Source organism: Cryptotermes secundus, unplaced genomic scaffold (assembly GCF_002891405.2).
Source record: "Cryptotermes secundus unplaced genomic scaffold, Csec_1.0 scaffold87, whole genome shotgun sequence".
NCBI lineage: Eukaryota > Metazoa > Arthropoda > Insecta > Blattodea > Kalotermitidae > Cryptotermes > Cryptotermes secundus.
In genome coordinates, this window is record NW_019739942.1 from 114363 (window position 1) to 133521 (window position 19159).

General features: G+C 34.4%; 2 protein-coding genes across 8 annotated transcripts in view; both read left to right on the forward strand.

Annotated features, from left to right (window-relative positions):
• Positions 1–12443, forward strand: part of LOC111872029 (SAGA-associated factor 29) — a 16294-nt gene extending 3851 nt beyond the window's left edge. For 3 of the 5 annotated variants that reach the window (XM_023865516.2, XM_023865517.2, XM_033754489.1), the window contains exons 2-3: positions 591–765; positions 847–5443. In XM_023865516.2, the coding sequence (XP_023721284.1) occupies positions 2031–4589 (2559 nt within the window). In that variant the 5' untranslated portion in view covers positions 591–765; positions 847–2030 and the 3' untranslated portion in view covers positions 4590–5443. The other 2 variants (XM_023865518.2, XM_023865519.2) reach the window with 2 other exon arrangements.
• A 6290-nt stretch (positions 12444–18733) lies between these two features.
• Positions 18734–19159, forward strand: part of LOC111872026 (polyadenylate-binding protein 2) — a 40802-nt gene continuing 40376 nt past the window's right edge. For 2 of the 3 annotated variants that reach the window (XM_023865510.2, XM_023865511.2), the window contains exon 1: positions 18734–18774. In XM_023865510.2, coding sequence (XP_023721278.1) covers positions 18749–18774 — 26 coding nt within the window. In that variant the 5' untranslated portion in view covers positions 18734–18748. Of the gene's footprint in view, positions 18775–19051; position 19159 lie in introns of those variants that run through there. The other variant, XM_023865512.2, reaches the window with a different exon arrangement.

Sequence of the window (19159 nt, forward strand, 5' to 3'; positions counted from 1 at the left end):
CATAACGCCTTTAGAGGGTTTGGTTGATTTTTGGATGAATCTGTGGTTTTCTTTTTTACAAGCATCTGCTAACACGTTCTTATAAATTTTTTTATACTTTTTTATATAGTTCAAAGAACGCCTAGGAAGAATCAACTTTTTCTTTAAGTAACATAGAAATTGAAGCCGCTGTCTAGAAACTTTTATCCCTTTAGTAATCCATCTGGATATAATGTTTTAGAAAATGTTATAGAATTTTTAAGGGAAATATATTTACCAAACACTTGCAATACTTGGTTACTGTATGCCCTATTTACATCAATATGTGAGTAAACATCTTCCCATATTTTATTTTTTTAAGTGATTTATAACCATGATGTTTTGAGATTTGAAATTTTTACGTCAGTGGTGATTCATATTGTCATTTTCTAAGTTATGACTGTGTAGGTTCCAGTGTCCATACAGACTTAACCATCGAAGTAGTCAGTTTCATATCCTACTATACATCCTGTAGCAGAAAAGTCCCCTCCTGCAGCTATATGCAAACACTTTGTCATCATCATGCATTAAAAGCAGGTCTTATTGTTAATAAATGAACTTACCTCTCCTAGGTCCTCATTTGCCTTGTGGTCATAAGTTGGAGCTATGTGATTGCTGCTGGAAGGTACATATCTATGCGTTACCCATGTACTAAGATTCATAGCTCCCAGTTACATATCAACACTGGTGAGAAGTAATTCATTCCACATGGCATTTTCTGCTGATGCTGCAGCTTTTCAGGTTCAGGTGAGCTTTAGAATCAATTAAAGTTTGTGTTTATTTATGTGTCAATTGGTCACTTTCTAAAATGGTCACTACAACCCACAGGGTGGACTTGGAAATGATTAGTGTCACAAAATTACAAAGAAGGCTCAACAAATCATGGGTACCAGATCACCATGGCACATAATGTTCGTATTGTGACACCTTGTGTATTTTTATAGCATTCTGAGGTATTTTAATTTCTTGGCATGTAATTGTGATTCTGAAAATTATATCTGCAACCATTGGTGAAACAGGAACCTTATCAGTTCACACTGTAACATCAGTAAGAAAATTATGGAATACTATGATTAACATAAGTGATTTGAAATTGAAAACATCCATTAAACATGTGGTATAGAGACTGTCTTTATGATTATGATGAAGAAGCAGTGTCTGCCCAGGCATAGTCTGGTATCAAGTTCTAAAATCATTGTATGTGAAAGTCCAAGAGTGCTATCACTTCCACTACATATAAAACTGGATTTGCTGAAGCGTTTGTGAAGGCATTGGATGAGGATGGAGATTGTCTCAAATACATCTGCAACAAATTCCCAGATATTGCAAGAAAACTAAAGGAGGAATTGTTGTGTCTCAGAGCAGGATGTTGAGTTTCAATGAAGATTTTTAAGAAGCAGTGAGACAATTTGAAAGAGAAGAATATATTTGCTTATAAAGTGGTATTCTGAATTTCTTTGATAGTGGTAAAGACTCAGATTACAAAATAATTGTTGAAAATGTACTCATTAAATTTCAAAAGTTATGCTGTAATATAAGCCTGAAGGTAATTTCTGACACATTTAGTCCGTTTTCCCCGAAATGTCAGTAGTTTAGTGATGAATAAGGCAACAGATTTTACAAGGACATAAGAGAAATGAATAAGAGATATCAGGGATCATTGCCAGTCACTGAATAGAGACTTTAAGCACAGCACATAGAATCAGTGCAAAAACATTGCACTTAGTTTCTCATATACAGTAGACCATGTTGGGTACTGAATACTGAATAACAATGAAATTCTGATCACTTAAGCTGGTTTTGACAGAATCAACATTTTGTGTTTGGTCTGCTACTGTGTAATATCATTACAGATAAATTCTTAAATACCAGTTTTTGTAGGAGCATCTTTAAAAATGGTGGTGCATGTATTTTTGTACGTGAAACTATTTATTCTACCACCATTAATATGGACAAATACTGTAAAGAAAAGGACTTAGAAGTATGTGCAGTTAGGTTACACCTCTCTGCTCATGAAATATGTGTTATTACCATCTATAGAGCTCCTTCTGGTAACTTTCAGCATTTTTTTTCAAAACCTTGAAGAACTTTTAAATATGATTTTTGCACACACCAAGAATATAATAATATGTGGTGACTTCAACATCAACTATCTCGAAGATTCTCCCCACAAACAGCAGCTAAACTCAATACTAGCCTCTCATGGACTATATAGTATAATCCAATTTCCTACTAGATTCCAAAATGATTCTTATTCCTTAATTGATAATATTTTCATTAATACATACAAGTTTACTAATTTTACTGTATGTCCCATCATAAATGGTCTTTCTGATCATGATGCCCAGAACCTAATAATACACAATATATTTAAACAAAAACCTAAAGATAGCTACTACTATATACGGGAAATAAACGATGTTTCAATTACTAATTTTAATAACAAATTAAGTTATGAGTTATGGGAAGACGTAATTAATGAAAAAGATATAAATACTGCCTTTAACCTTTTCCTGAATGTATACTTAACAATATTTCACTCTAGTTTTCCCTTAAAAAAAGTTCATACCCGCTCTGCCAGTAAATCCTGGCTAACACCTGGAATCAGGATTTCATGTATAAACAAAAAAAAGCTTTATTTAGCTCAAAGAAATAGTGATGATATAAATTTAACTAAGTTTTATAAGAATTACTGTAAAATTTTAACTTCTGTTATCAAACTTGCAAAAAAAAAACATAATAATAATATTATAACTCATTCAAATAATAAAATTGCAACTGTGTGGAATATTGTAAAGAGTACTTCGAAAATAAAACCTAATGTACCCAATATAAGTACTATAAGGGTAAACAGTAATTTATCCTCAGATTCTCAGATTATTGCTGAGGAATTCAATAAATATTTTGTATCAGTTGTTAAAAATAATCGCTCAGCTAATGACACTTCCAACCAAGAAAATCCTATATCTTATCTATCTAGGGCACGTAATCAACCTTTTCCCCCTATTACATTAAATTGTGTATCGTCAAAGGAAATAGAAGATATTATAAAATCCTTGAAAACAAAAAATTCATATGGATATGATGGGATATCCACTAAAATTTTAAAAGTTAGCAGTCCCTATATTTCTTCTCCTCTAACTTATTTATGTAATAGAATGCTAACAACTGGCAATTTTCCACTAAGATTAAAGTTCTCTGAAATAAAGCCCATATATAAAAAAGGTGATAAAAATGACACATCGAACTACAGACCTATTTCACTGCTCACATCAATTTCTAAGATCTTTGAAAAGGTAATCTATAATAGAATGCAACAACATATCAAGAAAAATAATATTCTTGCTAATGAACAGTTTGGATTTAGACATGCACGATCAACAGATGATGCAGCTTACTATCTTATTAATAATATCTTAACTGCTTTAAATAACAAAGAAATTGTGGGCGGTGTTTTTTGTGATCTTCACAAGGCCTTTGATAGTGTCAACTATGATATTCTGCTTTCGAAGTTGAATCATTACGGGATTAAAGGAAGGGCTTATGATGTAATTAGATCCTATTTATCAGATAGATACCAGAGAGTAATAGTTGTTTCTGACTCAATTAAATTCTACTCTAAATGGGAGCCTGTTACCGTAGGAGTCCCTCAAGGATCCATACTTGGTCCCTTGCTTTTCCTTTTATATATCAATGATTTGCCTAATGCCATATCTGATGTATCCTATCCAGTCTTGTTTGCGGATGACACAAGTCTAATAATTAATAATCCTGACACCCCAAGATTTGAAAAAGATATAAATATAGTTTTAGAAAAATTAAATAAATGGTTTAGTAGTAATTTATTACTACTAAATCCTACAAAAACTTACTTTCTACAATTTATAACTAAAAACACAAGAGTTTTAGATTTACATATACTATGTGGGAATAAACAAATAACCAATATGGAGGTTACAAAATTTCTAGGTTTGGTTATTGATCATAAATTGTCTTGGCAAACCCATATTGACCAAATGATACCCAAATTAAATAAGGCATCCTATATAATTAGAGTATTAAAACCTCTTTTATCCTTGGAGTGCCTAAAAACTGTTTATTTCTCCCTAGTTCATTCAATAATATCTTACGGCATAATATTTTGGGGGAGTTCGGCTCATGCAAAAATCATATTTCAAATACAGAAAAGAATAATAAGAATTATTACCAATTCGCGTAATATAGATTCGTGCCGTAATTTATTTAAGGAGTTACATATTCTGCCACTTCAGTCTCAATATATATTTTCTTTACTTATGCTGGTTGTCAAGAATAGAGATTGCTATATAACAAACTCAGATGTCCACACACGTAATACCAGATTTAATCATGACTTGCATCTTCCAGTGGTAAACTTAACGATATTTCAGAAAGGTGGATGGTATTCTGGTATCAAACTTTATAACCACCTCCCTCCAGAGCTTAAACAATTATCTTATGACATTCCTGGATTTAAAGTGGCGTTAAAGAAGTTTCTTATCACCAGTTCTTTTTATACTGTTGAAGAATACTACTGCTGGAAGAAAGATTGACACCTCATGTATATATTTTAATCATGTATGTAATTTTAAATGTTATTTTGACTTATGAATGTATTATGGTACAGTAGTTTAGTCGTATTTTGACGATGATGAATGTCTGATTATGTATGTATATTTATACGAATGTATGTTATATTGTATGTTATACGTATGTTATATTGTATTATTGACTTGTTCTGTATCTGAGGCAGATGCCTCTATGGATATTTTTGGAACTGTAAATAAATGATGACCAAATATGCATAAAATCCATTGAACCATCCAGGTACTAGTAAGTTGCACATGCATACATACAGGCAGACACATGACGTTCTGGAAGTCTCTTTTTTTTTTTTGTTTAATTCAGTGGTCAATAATTGGAACCCTTTATAGAATCTAAAGATTGATTTGTTACAACCACAACACTTCCTCATACATACTATGTATATGAGAAAGTGAAAGACCAGAAAACTTCATTCTATCATGAATAATTTGCTAAACTGGGATAAATGTTCATTTGAACATCAGTATTGTGCATTATAGCCAACTTTTTAATTTGAGTGTTTAGTAGATTACACAAGTTACTTTGTCATTGTGGTATGAGAAATGAAATGTAACACTATAATGGAAAAATGCATGTATTTTTCAGTTCTAATTTGTTAAAAAATCTTGCAGTTGGTAGGAAAGGAATGACAGTTTTTAGATCATTCTTGTAAATTGTTGAAAATGACATACTCATATTAAAACAAGTGTTGTCATATTTAGACGTGGTGGACAGTGCTGCTTCTCAGATCCCGTTACAACTCAAAACTGTAAACTTGATTTTAAGTGAGTATTCTGTCCTAAAAGTTTAAATTATTTCACACTAATTTTAGGAACGTCTGAAAGGTTTGTATCGTTTGGTGCATGACATAGAAGAAGAACGAATTCGAAGTGAACACAATCTCAACAATATCACAAAAGCTCATGAGAAAATAAATCAAGAAGAGAAAGTTTCACCATACTATCAGGTAAGGGTAATTAATCATGATGCATTACAGCATGTTTCGCAGTTTACAAATGGCATTTTTCCATCTTTTTGTAGGTATTCTGATATGTCATCTTCCAGATTTATATTCATAATATTTTATGGAATAATACAAAAACTTGTTGTGGCACCTATGCTATAATGTTTATGAAGTCCGATACTAATGAAATTCTTCGTTCTCTCACTGTCTGTAAATAATTAATGTTACATCATACTAAATTCCTAGTAATGAACATTTGTTGTTGTTTTATTTCATTACCTTGTATCACATTTCAGTTAATAATAAGATACTGATGGTGGTAAGAAAGAGATGCTGTTATACATTTTTGCTTAAACAGTTCCCATTCCATACCTGAAATTGTTTTTGTTGTTGTTGGCAATTTCTTTACCATTGTTAAATCCATGGCTGTGGTTCAAACCCAGTTGCATGTCTAGCAGGAAGTGGCAGAGCATGACTTCATGATGCAGAGGAAGTCATAAACATTTTGGCAGTTGAGTATGTACATCATACAAGACAACGTTGCAGATTTGAGATAAAAGTTAAGATACTTAATGAATAAATGAGGAAGAAAATGTGAACTGCTGAGCTTACTATTCTTTTTTTTTTACTTAAAAATATCTGTGACAGAATCACTGAGGTTTAAACTGCTTTATAAATCTTGAACTTTCTTCTCAGTTGTCATTAATGATAATTGTCCTTATTCTCTCCTGAGTCGGAGTGCTGTGTTGGGCTGAAAATATATGGTATTGTGTATATGGAAGTTTCATATATGCACATGTTCATATGTGTGTGAAGGCATACCTGTATAAGCTATGGCTCTGTGGATGAGGATTTTGTCATCATTATCATCTGCTCTTCGTTCATCTATTAAGTTGATATAAACACTTTCTTTTATATTAATGTATTCATATATTCCTATGGCATGTGCCACACACTACCACATACTTAGTGAATTACACACAACAATATCACACAGGTTTGGCAAATGAGTAATTATTCTTTATTAATAATCTATATAAATAAAAATGTAAATGTTCGTTTGTTCAAAATCTTAAATCCCCGAAAGTTCTTCACTGATTGCTTTGAAATTTTGACACAACATTGAATTCAAATACGCGCGTTTTTATATACCTATTATATAGATGTCACACTTGTGACAGGTAAAATCATGCTTCTTTTGAAAAACAGTGCCATCTGTTGGACGTAAAAGCAACACACGCTATACTAAATATTTTATGATTCCATTTCAGTGTTTTCGATTGCATTGTTAAATTGGATTTTCATAGATTTCGATTTATTTTCATTTTGATTTAATTATTTCATGTGACATTGCGTTGGAATTGAGCTGTGTCTTTTACCATAGTGTTCATTTCATGAGTATAGTTTATTTTTTTCTTCTTTCATTGTTTTTCATTTCGTTTTCTTAACTGTTTTCCTTATTTTTCAGTGCAATTGGCGGTGGAATTGAGCTGTGTCGATTGATCTGCGCTTGAATTGAAATGTTTTGTTAGTATTTTTTTTTTTTGTTTCTTCTTTGTTTTCCAGTTTGTGTTCTTTCCTTTTTTAATGTTTTGCAATTTCATATGTTTTTGTTATAACTTTCTTTCTTTCTTTCTTTCTTTCTTCCTTTTTCTTCTTCTTCAGTGCAATCGATCTGCTTTAGTTCTTCCAAATAATGCCTCGCAGAAGATCAAACTTAGGTCGTCATGCTCGCGGAGCGGAAGCAGTGTGATGAGTAATTGCAGATCAAACTGGGGAAGAATGGGCATCAGCGAATGCGCGAAACAGGCAAAGAATGGCTCAAATATGTGCCGAGGAAGCAGCAGAGCGATGTGCAGCCAGACTTGTGGATGCACGGTTGCGAGCACGGCGATCGCGTTCTGCAGCTTCAGATCTGCTTCGTTCTCAACAGAATGAACACAACAGGCAGAGAGTGGCTGAAAGACGTCAACGAGAAACAGCAGGTCAGCGTCAAACACAACTCCAGCGGACGAAATAAATGCTTGCCTGAAATAATCTACTTTGTGGCGACACGTAAAGACATTAAAATTAACTACAAATATGCGTGTCCAGCTGCAAAACGATCGATCAGCTGAGATATTCTCACATCAATTGCAGGAAATTGGGAACAGAAAGGTGCCCGTTGATCTGACCTCAGGACGAATATCATTGCCTCATAACTTCTGCAATTTAGTGACGTCAAAAGAAGAATCGGTTGAAAAAGTATTTCCCAATATTCAAACCAATTATAAGAATCACGATTGGCTGAGTGAAGGAGCTATTCTTGCAGCCAAGAACAAAGACATCTACAAACTTAACAGTATCATTCAGTCTAACATTCAATGCGAGGCAGTCACATACAAGTCCGTCGACACTGTTGTGGAAGCAGATGAAGCGGTTACTTATCCAACAGAATTTTTTAATTCACTTGATCTGCCAGGGATGCCACCGCACGTACTGCAATTGAAAATATGCATGCCAATTATCATGTTGCGAAATATCAACCAGCCAAAGCTTTGCAACGGCACGCGGCTTTCAGTAAAAAAATTATTGAGCAACGTAGTAGCAACAGTCTTGACAGGACCTTTCAAAGGTGAAAATGTCTTGATTCCTCACATTCCTATGATTCCAACGGATGTGCCATTTCAATTTAAGAGATTGCAGTTCCCAATTCGATTGGCGTTTGCAATCACCATCAACAAAGCTCAGGGCCAATCTTTAGAATTGTGCGGTTTAGATCTAGTCATGGATTGCTTCTCACATGGACAGTTATATGTTGCGTGTTCTAGAGTCGGCAAACCAGAAAATCTCTATATCTGCACAGACAATGGAACAACAAAAAATATTGTATACCCACAAGCATTGTGAAATTAAACATATTAGAAATGTGCGCTTTCTCTTTTCTTTCTTTTCCATTTAACCAGACTGAGCCACAGCAACGCGTGGCTGGGTACAGCTAGTATTTCAATATAAAAGTAATATTGAGCTGATAAATCCTGTATTATGTTTTCAGATAGACACATGGTTCACAGTACAGCAGTCAATAAGATATTCTCTGTAACCAACAGTAGAAAACAAAGGTTGTCATTACATTCTTCTGTCTACTTGTTAAGACCTTTTAACTGATTATAATTGATTACTCTTGATATACACAACATAATTCCTTGACATTAAATTTTAATAAAACATATTGTATGTATTTTACAACGATAAGGAAACATATTGTAAACTCCCCTATAAAGTATTTACATTCTGACATTAATAGTACACAAGTTATGGACTTTCTGGGGGTGTCTTTGGATCCATCCTTATCTTGGCAAGGACATATATCTAAAACAATAAAGAAATTAAATTCTGCTTGTTTTGCCATTAGGTCTCTGAAATCGTTACTATCTATTAATGATCTAAAAATGATATATTTTGCCTATGCTCACTCTATAATTGTATATGGAATTGCCTTTTGGGGAAATGCCACTAATAGCAAGGATGTCTTCATAGTGCAAAAAAGAATTATAAGGAGTATTATGAATGTAAATTCTAGAGCCTCTTGCCGGGGATTTTTTAAATATTTAAACATATTGCCTTTTTATGCTCAATATATACTTTCGCTTTTGCTTCTGGTGGTGAAAAATATGCATTTGTTTGCACTAAATGCTGAAATACATGTCATAAATACACGACAAAGTACCAGCTTACACGTGCCATTGATAAATTTGGCCAAATATAAGAATAGTGTGTGTTGTATGGGTATTAAAATATTTAATAATCTGCCACATAATTTAAGAAAATTATCGAGTGATTATAAAAAATTTAAGTTAGCTATAAATAATTTTCTCTTAAATCAATCATTTTATTCGATAAATGAATACTTGGAGTGGTCAAAAGAAAGGAAATAGAATACAGGTGAATATTTGTTTTATTTAGATACACTTATGTGTAGTAGTTTTTGTAGACTCTGTATAAATGTATGTATACTTTTATTATTAATTGCTTATAATGTCCGTATTTTAGTTATTATTGATTTATTATACTAAGCATTGACTAAGTTGTATTATTGCAACTGTTTTATTATAGTATATTTTACTATTTGGGACTGCTTCTACAACTGNATGGACTTTAATGCTTATTTATATATTAACAGGTATAATGGTTCAAGCTATATCTTATAAAGAAATGCAGTACTCTTTTTGCTTAACCTAATTTATTTAGAAACTGGAGGAAGTAAGTGACTGAAATATTTTTGTTTTTTTTTCCTCCAGCAAAAATTGAAAGGTCTGTATTCTGCTGCTGTGGCAGATGCTGAGCAAGAAGAAGAATTAATTCGCAGTGCACTGACAAAAGTCAATGAGATTCGGTCCATCAGGAATGAAAGGAGGATACAAGCAAGAAATGCTGGGAATAAGGAAACAATACGTAGAGGTGCACTGATGAAAATGCTTCAAAGCTCAGCACAGACATTGCCTTTGTGGGTAGGAAAACTGGGGGAGAAAGCTCCAGCACTTTGTGGAGCAGTTCCTGCAGAACCTACATACATAGCGAAGGTAAACATCTTCACATAGAATGTTCTCTGTTTAGTCAGATGACAACTGTGATTATGACCCACGTATTGCTAATTTATGGGTCATAATCATAGTTGTCATCTGACTAAACAGAGAACGTTCTAAGTCAAGATAGAAACGTGGGAGAGTTCTCAAGATTTTCCAGTATTATCGGTTAACTTAAGAAAAATACTCTCTTCTGGAATGTGATGCCATACATTTTGTTACCTATCTTTCAAGCTGCATTAATTATCTAGCATCTGTAAGGAATTGGATGTTCCAGTTATATAAATCTGCCAGTGTCATGAAAATTATTACAGAAACCAAGATTTTATGTGATTTTCACCTTTTTCTTGTCATTTGCATATTTCCATTCTCTGTTTCAGAATAAAAATAACATAGTTTCCCTTTAGCTTTTGCAAGATCATCTTCTTAGGTAGTGCAATGGATTTCTGTGTGAAAGATTTTAGGTATACTGTAATGTAATATACTGTAGTTTGGAACACTATGACTGTAATGACATTTACATGGGGGAGGATAACTGGCATCACTGCTACTGGCAAGTGGAAGAACTACTTCATGGCATATGATTATTGCAACTTTGTATCTGAATAACTTTATAAAAATAAAAATGGTAAATTTTCTTTGAGATTTTTGTGAGTTGCAAGAGAATTCTGGATAAAATCTAAAAGAATACTGAATGTTTATACTGGATAACCAGGAGTTTACTCTACATGGTATGACATCCCAGAGACAGTAATCTTCAGATCAGTTTTACCATATAAATTCACATAAATGCAGACTGTTTGATAGGATGTGAGCTATGGAATTGAATTGTTTAGAAGATATTGGTAAACTGTTAAAGTAAAAAAGTAAAGCTATCCTTGTAACAGGCTGTGAAGGCCCATAGGATTGTGAGACATTAAGGGTCCCACATTATCCAGACAATTGGCTCAAAGATGGCGGTAAGGTTGTCAGCCTTACATGCTGGCTGCGCTTTACTCCCCAGGAAAATTATTTAATTAATTCCTGGTACTCATTTCTGTTAGAGCCTGAGTCGACCCCAGGGCCATAGTACAGCTGGAAAGATTAGGTCAATTGAAAAAAGTCCAGTTGCCTCATCGGGACTTGAAGCTGCAACCTTCCGGCTTGTAGCATAGTGCCTCAACAAACTACTAGGCAATATTCTATCTTTCACACACAGCTCAGAGCCCAAGTGTCATCAAACTCCTTATAACTATATTGTCTTTGTGATATTCAGATGGGGGACATGGTTGCTGCCTTAGTAAAAGGTGCAGAAGAAGAGGAAAACTGGATTCTAGCAGAAGTCGTGCAATTTAATGCAGCCACAAACAAGTATGAAGTAGATGATATAGATGAGGAACAGAAAGACAGACATATTTTGAGTCGGCGTCGTGTTGTACCTCTCCCACTGATGAGAGCCAATCCTGAGACTGATCCACATGCTCTGTTCCCAAAGGGTTCTATAGGTTTGTATTCTGACTGTAATGTATTAAAAAGTGAAAACTGGCCATTGTCAGGATGCTGACGTTACTTTATCCTGAGTGTAATCAAGTTTCCAAGAACATTCATCTTTAGGAACTTGTCTTACTTACAATGTTAGCAGCTTCCTTCCTTGTGCTACAAAATACTTGTATTTTCCTGCACTCATTTTCGTGCTAAATATCAGTTTGTTGTTGGTCACCTACAATTTTTTGTAACAAAATTTTGCTGCACAAACAAGTGTATCCCTTCCTGTAGGTGTTAATAATATGTTCTTACTCTTTTAGTGATGGCTCTGTACCCTCAGACAACATGTTTCTACAAAGCTATTGTGAATCAACTTCCTACATCTTCCACAGAAGAATATGAAGTTCTTTTTGAAGACCCATCATATGCTGATGGCTATTCTCCACCTCTGACGGTTGCACAGCGCTATGTTATTTCTATCAAAGACAAGAAAGGAAAAAGCCAAACATGACAGCCTGCTATAATGACAGACATCATCACAGTGCCTTCAGTTTCTTCAGAATGAGAAAAAGAGAAGAAAAACTGTTAAGAAATGGTACAATAAAGAAAACATATTGAAAAATATCTCATTTCCTTTACAGTCAGACTGAATCTAAAATAATAAAGGTAAAGTTGTCCCTGTGCTTAACTAACCAAGCACTATGCAGTGAAGGCATATGGGGGAGTGGAAGTATAGTTTTAAATATGTGATAATAATAGAAGAAAGCAGTCTTCTGGGATTTGGCACCGTGTATATGTGGTGTTAACCGACATTTCGGAGGAACGTATCGCCCCCATCTTGGTGTTGTCGCTTGCAGATTTCTTATACTTTTTCTTCTACCCTGAAGATGGGGGCAATACGTTCCTCCGAAACGTCGGTTAACACCACATATACACGGTGCCAAATCCCAGAAGACTGCTTTCTTCATAGTCACCGCCGTGAAAGCCTCAAATCTTACATGTGATAATAATAGTTTAAGGAAACTTGGATTAAGCATGGTAATAAAACTTAACTGACAAAAGAATAGAAGACATTGACATCTAAACATTTGTCGTTAGGGGAGATGAATCAAGGATTTCAAACTGTACTAACCATGACCTGAATTTGTGCACTTTTCATAATATGAGTTAATACCAAGGGACGTTTACTTTTAAACCCATATAGACTTCCAGATTGCGATATCACGACTTTGCTTTGGCTTAAAATGAGACTAAATTCACAAAGGATAAGATTTTATGAAATTTTCTGTGAACACAACATAAGATTTTTACAGTAAAATATCACTTCTTTACTTTGGTGCAAAAATATGAACTACATGAATTTCAAGGTCTTGAATTCAAATTTTTATAAGGTAATGTTAAAGTTGTTCCTGTTCATAATTAGTTAAGCGCCACACTATAAAGAAGTATGGGGAGGGGGGTGTAGCTACACTTTGACTCATTCATAACCTTGACAGTAGGTGCAGGTGAGCAATGAGTTTTGTCCCAAATGTTTTTCTCTGGTGAAAGAGTAGTGCGGTAGAAATTGGTAACATTTTGGAGGAATGTTGGTAATCTACTAGACTATAGTTTTCATTATTCTAGTAGTTTGTTTAACATTAAGACTATTTGCTTTTTTGTTATATTATAGTTCAGTTATGTATAATAGTAAGCATAAGTGGAAAATTTCTTCAGGATTCGCAATATTACAGACCATCTTGTTTGTTAGACATGCCGGTTTGACAGGATTTGTGCGTCTGATAATGAATTCAGAGTTTTTTTTAAACTTATTGTGTTAAAAACAGCTATTTGCAGCAAAAATTACCTTTACGCATCCTGACCCTTTGCACAATTTACTTTGTTGTGAAATGAACAGTGGTCTCTTGCAGAATTGTATGTTTTTAGATACTGTAAGTGGACATGTGCAAAATAAAAGTGTGTTCTTATAGGTATGCCACCAGCGTACGGACATCTCTCAGATTCTGATGACATTTTTATTCAAATACAAAAGCATGCTTATAAAATATGAATTTGGGTTTTAGATAAGTCATTTAGACTTGCATTTAAAGATATGATTAAATTTATGTTTATATTATTAAATATGTAGGTAGCAACGGCAGCTTGGTCGGTATAGTTTGCTTGCGGACTCAAATCACAGAGTTTTTTTTTCTTTCTTTAATATGACATGGACTGCATAGAAAACAATGCCTCCAACAATTCTTCATTACCATGGGAACTTGTTAGTAGCATTGATAGGTGGATGTGTAGACAAACCCACAGACTCTCCTTTGATAATATACAGACTATAGAAATCTGTGCCTCCAACAATTCTCTTATTGTTATATGTATTCATTGCCATAGGAATGTCTACTGAGCTGTTGCCTGCCTAACAATGATAAGGGGGATTTATGAAGTTCACCATTAAGGCGGTCTCAGGTGCCATGATGTAGATGCTGGATAAGGGGGGATACACATCAAGGTGATATTATAGGTCTGCTTCTATTTATCAAAAATTGGGGAAGTAATTTAAAGAAGACACAGACATTTTGCTTAATTTATGATGACATACTGGGGTCCTGTGTTATAGCTCCACCATACTTTACCTTGGCACATGGAATGTTAGAAGCATGTACACGGCAGGTACGCTCATGGCAGTGGCAGAAGAAATCTTAAAATATAAGTTAGATTTAGCAGGAGTGCAGGAGGTCAGATGAGGGGGGGGGATCACATCAGCAGGCGTATATACATTTTTCTATGGAAAGGGGAATGAAAATCATGAATTAGGTACAGGTTTTTTCATACATAAGAGGATTGTATCAGCAGTTAAGGGGCTAGAGTTCGTTAGCGATAGGATATCATATATAATACTAAAAGGTCACTGGTTCTGTGAAGAACCAGAACATGTCTTTGATAAATTTTTGAAGTACCCTATGAAAATTTTGCTAGGAGATATCAATGCCAAAGTAGGGAAGGAAGACATTTTCAAACCAACGATTGGGAATGAGAGTTTGCATGAAATTAGTAATGATAATGGAGTTAGAGTAGTAAACTTTGCCACATCAAAAAATCTTACTGTCAAAAGTACAATGTTCCCACATCGTAACGTCCATAAATTTACTTGGACATCTCCTGTTGGGAAGATACACAATCAAATCGACCATATTTTGATAGATAGGAAATGGCATTTAAGTATACTTGATGCCCGATAATTCAGGGTAGCAGATTGTGATACTGACCACTACCTGGTGGTGGCAATGGTTAGGAAAAACTAGCAGTGAGTAAAAGAACAACACACAGTTCATATGGAGTGGTTCAATCTCAAGAAATTAAACAAGGTAGTAACACCGCTCTTTTCCAACCCGCCTTTGCTTGTTTCGGCGCAGTAGGAATGGTGCTATCCCTGCTACACCTGTTTCTACCTTAGGACAGTGTATGATGGCTACTGCAAGTTGTTCTCACAGATCAAACTAAGGAAGATCGGTATAGGTACGGGAAACTAGCTGGGTCGGTTCGCATGAGTCTCAGGGTAGCAATGCCGCAGAAAGCGTTTTTCTGAGAGTTGAGCCAAATTGACGTTTATTCACCTGCTGATTCACCACACTGTTAAAATAATGTATTCTTAGCTTTAAGTTACAGCGTTACACTATCGGCTAGCTATGTCCCGGAGCGTGCAAGGGTCACGTCCGTTCAGATCGGAATATTGTGAAGGTCTCCTTTTGTGGAATGGCTTGCACCCCCACGCCGAGAATTCGAAAGATGGTGTTGACATATAACATTTCATCCCATCTTCTGTGGGAAGCTTGAACGAGGCAACTCAATCATACTGGCCCTCATTCACAGGCAATTGTAACAAGCTCTGACCTGTCCTTTTAGGCGCGTCCGGTTCCCTGTACCCGAGCTAAATTTATGACTGATCGTAAATGTCATAACTCCGGACTTCTTGTTTCTGCCAGAATCTAGAAATTTTCAACATAAACACCGTATTGCACGTCCCAGACGATGAAATACGATATTATAGATCACGATACATTTCCAGTAATACCGAAACATAAGACTTTTGAAATTTAAATTACCGAGAATTAATTAGAAATAAATTTCATGGTCATCTATAATCATCCAAATAAATAAGGGCTCAGAATGATCAGCATCAGTAGATGGTAAGGAGCAATATTGTGTTGAAATCTCAAATAGATTCACAACTTTGGAAAACTTAGATACTGAGGAAGATGTTAATAAAGCTTGGGAAACTATTAGAGAGGGTATAAACATTTCTGCCAAAGAGAGTCTGGGTTATTATAACTGAAGAAGCATAAGCCATGTTTTGTTGAAGAATTCTCAAAATTATTAGACGGAATAAAGCAAGCCAAATTGCAGTGGTTACAGGATTGTATTCGTGTAATATGTTGTATATCAGCAATAAGACTTACTTATGGAGCTGATCCCTTCATGAGGAGAAGGATTATAGACTCTAAAAATAAATCAAAAACTATTTGGAACATAATCAAAACTGAAACTGGGAAAAAAGAAGATAAAGTAGACATTCAATCCCTTGATATTAAGGGTATTATAACTTCCGACCAACAAATCATGGCAAAAAATCTTAATGATTATTTTGTAACAGTTGCTGAGGATATTATTGATAATACAAGTATTAGTAAAACTGGACAGCCTATGCATGATAACTATTTAAATTATATGTCCTCAATGTTCACGAGTCCGCTGTCAAATATTCGACCTAAGCATGCCTCTACCCATGAGATAGAAGGAATCATCAAATCCTTAAAAGCCAAATACTCCCATGGTTATGATGAGATACCTGTCGCAATATTGAAAGCTAGTGCCCTATTTATTAGTTCTCCGCTAACATATATTGTAAATAAATCTCTTTCTTCAGGAATTTACCCAACTAGACTGAAATTTTCAATAGTAAAACCAGTATTTAAAAGTGGGGATAAACTTAACATCTCTAACTATAGACCAATATCTTTGTTACCGGCTTTCTCTAAGGTATTTGAAAAGGTAATATATTCAAGGCTTAACCAGCATCTAATACAAAATAAGATACTTGCTAGTGATCAATATGGATTTAGAAAAAACTCTACAACAAATAGGGCCTCTTTTAAATTATTAAATGAAATTTTAGTAGCCATGAACAATAAATTAACTATTGGGGGCATTTTCTGTGACCTGAAGAAAGCATTTGACTGTGTTAACCACGAAATATTTTTAAATAAACTGGGATACTATGGGATAAATGGAGTATTTAAAAAATTAATCAAGTCTTATTTGAACAATAGATACCAAAAGGTAGTATTAAATAATAGGACAACCTATAATACCACCTTTTCTGATTGGGAGATCATCAAATATGGTGTCCCACAAGGCTCTATATTAGGTCCTTTATTTTTCTTATTGTATATTAATGACTTACCCAAAGTAATAACAAATAATGCGAAGATTATTTTATTCGCTGACGATACTAGTATCATAATATCCGATTCGAGCCCTCATAATTTGGAAATTAATATGAATAAACAATTCTTAGCCATAAACAAATGGTTTGAAGCTAACCTGCTATCCTTAAATTTTAATAAAACCCACCATCTCCTGTTCAGGACTAAAAATAGTTTGGTAACAGACATAAGCATATATCATCAAAATAAGAATATCACTAATGTGCCAAATATTAAGTTTCTAGGTATTTATATTGATGAAACATTATCATGGAAGTCTCATATTGATAAATTAGTAATTAAAATGAGTGCAGCTTGCTATGCAATTAGAACTGTAAGAGGTCTCATGTCACAGGAAACCCTAAGGATGATCTACTTTGCCTATGTGCATACTATCATGGAATATGGGATAATTTTCTGGGGTAGCTCAGCAACTAGTATAAATGTTTTCAGAATGCAAAAGCGGATCATTAGAACTATTATGAATGTAAGAACTAGAGACTCATGTAGGGAACTATTCAAAAACCTAAAAATATTACCAATGTACTCACAGTATATATACTCTATAATTCTGTTTGTTGTAAATAATAGAGACCTATACAGTTCAAACTATGAGACCCACAATCTCAATACTAGACATACCACAAATTTGCATCTTCCCACATCACGCCTAACAATCTTTCAGAAAGGACCATATTATTTTGGTATCAAGGCTTATAACCACCTGCCATCCAGAATCAAGAGTATGAGTAATGATGTGAAACTATTTAAATTGAGGCTAAAAAGATTTTTTCTTTCAAATTCTTTTTATTCTTTAGAGGAATATTTTAACCATGTATGTAATTAAAATTGGTAATTGTACCCCTGATATGTTATAATTTTATATCATTACGTAAGTATTTTGTATCAATTATTGTTTTATAATTTTGATCATTTTATGCATTGTACTTTAATATAAATCTTTTAACTGTCTTAATGACAAAAGTATGTATGTAGTGTTTGTATTTTGCGTATTTTAATCTATTAGCTTGGGACAAAATCCATATCCACTGGTCAGCTGTACCATAAGGATCAACGGAATGTATAAATGTAAATAAATAAATAAATATAAGCCAAATCTTCAGCTACTCAATAATTTCCCAGCATTTTGTGGAACCTGAAGGTTCAGTACCGTGTTCACAAGAGCTCTCCACTGGTCCCTATCCTGAGCCAGATCAATCCAATCTATATCATCCCATCGTATCTAAGATTCATTTTAATATTGTCCACCCACCTACGCCTTGGTCTGCCCAGTGGGTTCGTTCCTTCTGGCTTTCCCACCAATATCCCATATGCATTCCTCATATAACCCATTCGTGCTACATGCCCTGGCCACCTCATCCTCCTTGACTTGATCATTCTAATTATACTTCAGCAATAAGCCTAAACACGAAAATATGATGAAGTAAATGCAGAATTACACATACTTGTCTGTAATTTTGGGAACGATGTCGGTATGGTAGAAAATATAACTTCAAATGTTGGTACCAGTCGGGTATGTGAACAGAAGTTGATGAAGAAGGATCAACTGGATTTAAAGAGTCTTTTAATAGTGAAGAAATCTTTGTTCACTGCTTCATATATCTTGACTGGTCTCATCTGAGTATTGAGGCAGCGACGCTTTTATGGACGTTTCGTGGACACAATTTTTGTAACGCAGCAAACTTTACCTCACATTAACGGACATTAACGGGTTTGGGATTCAACTTTCGGCCCTCAGAAAAGGTCGGGCTTTTACAATTCCTGACGTTCCTGACAGCGAATCGATTTTTCCACAACAGCTCTGCTGTATACAGCATTTGGAATCTTTTTAGGATATGAAATCTTTCATTGTATAATTTATTGCATTTACTGACGAGTACACTTCGCAGAAATACGATTTTCCTTCCGTGAATTATTTCGGGATATTTATTAATTGCACGAGAGAAATCTCGTTTCTATACATTGCTGGCATTGAGTTGAGAAACGAATATTACCGGCATTATTGAGTTCTGAATAATTGGTGTTTCATTAATCGTTCGTCATCAACGTTTAGG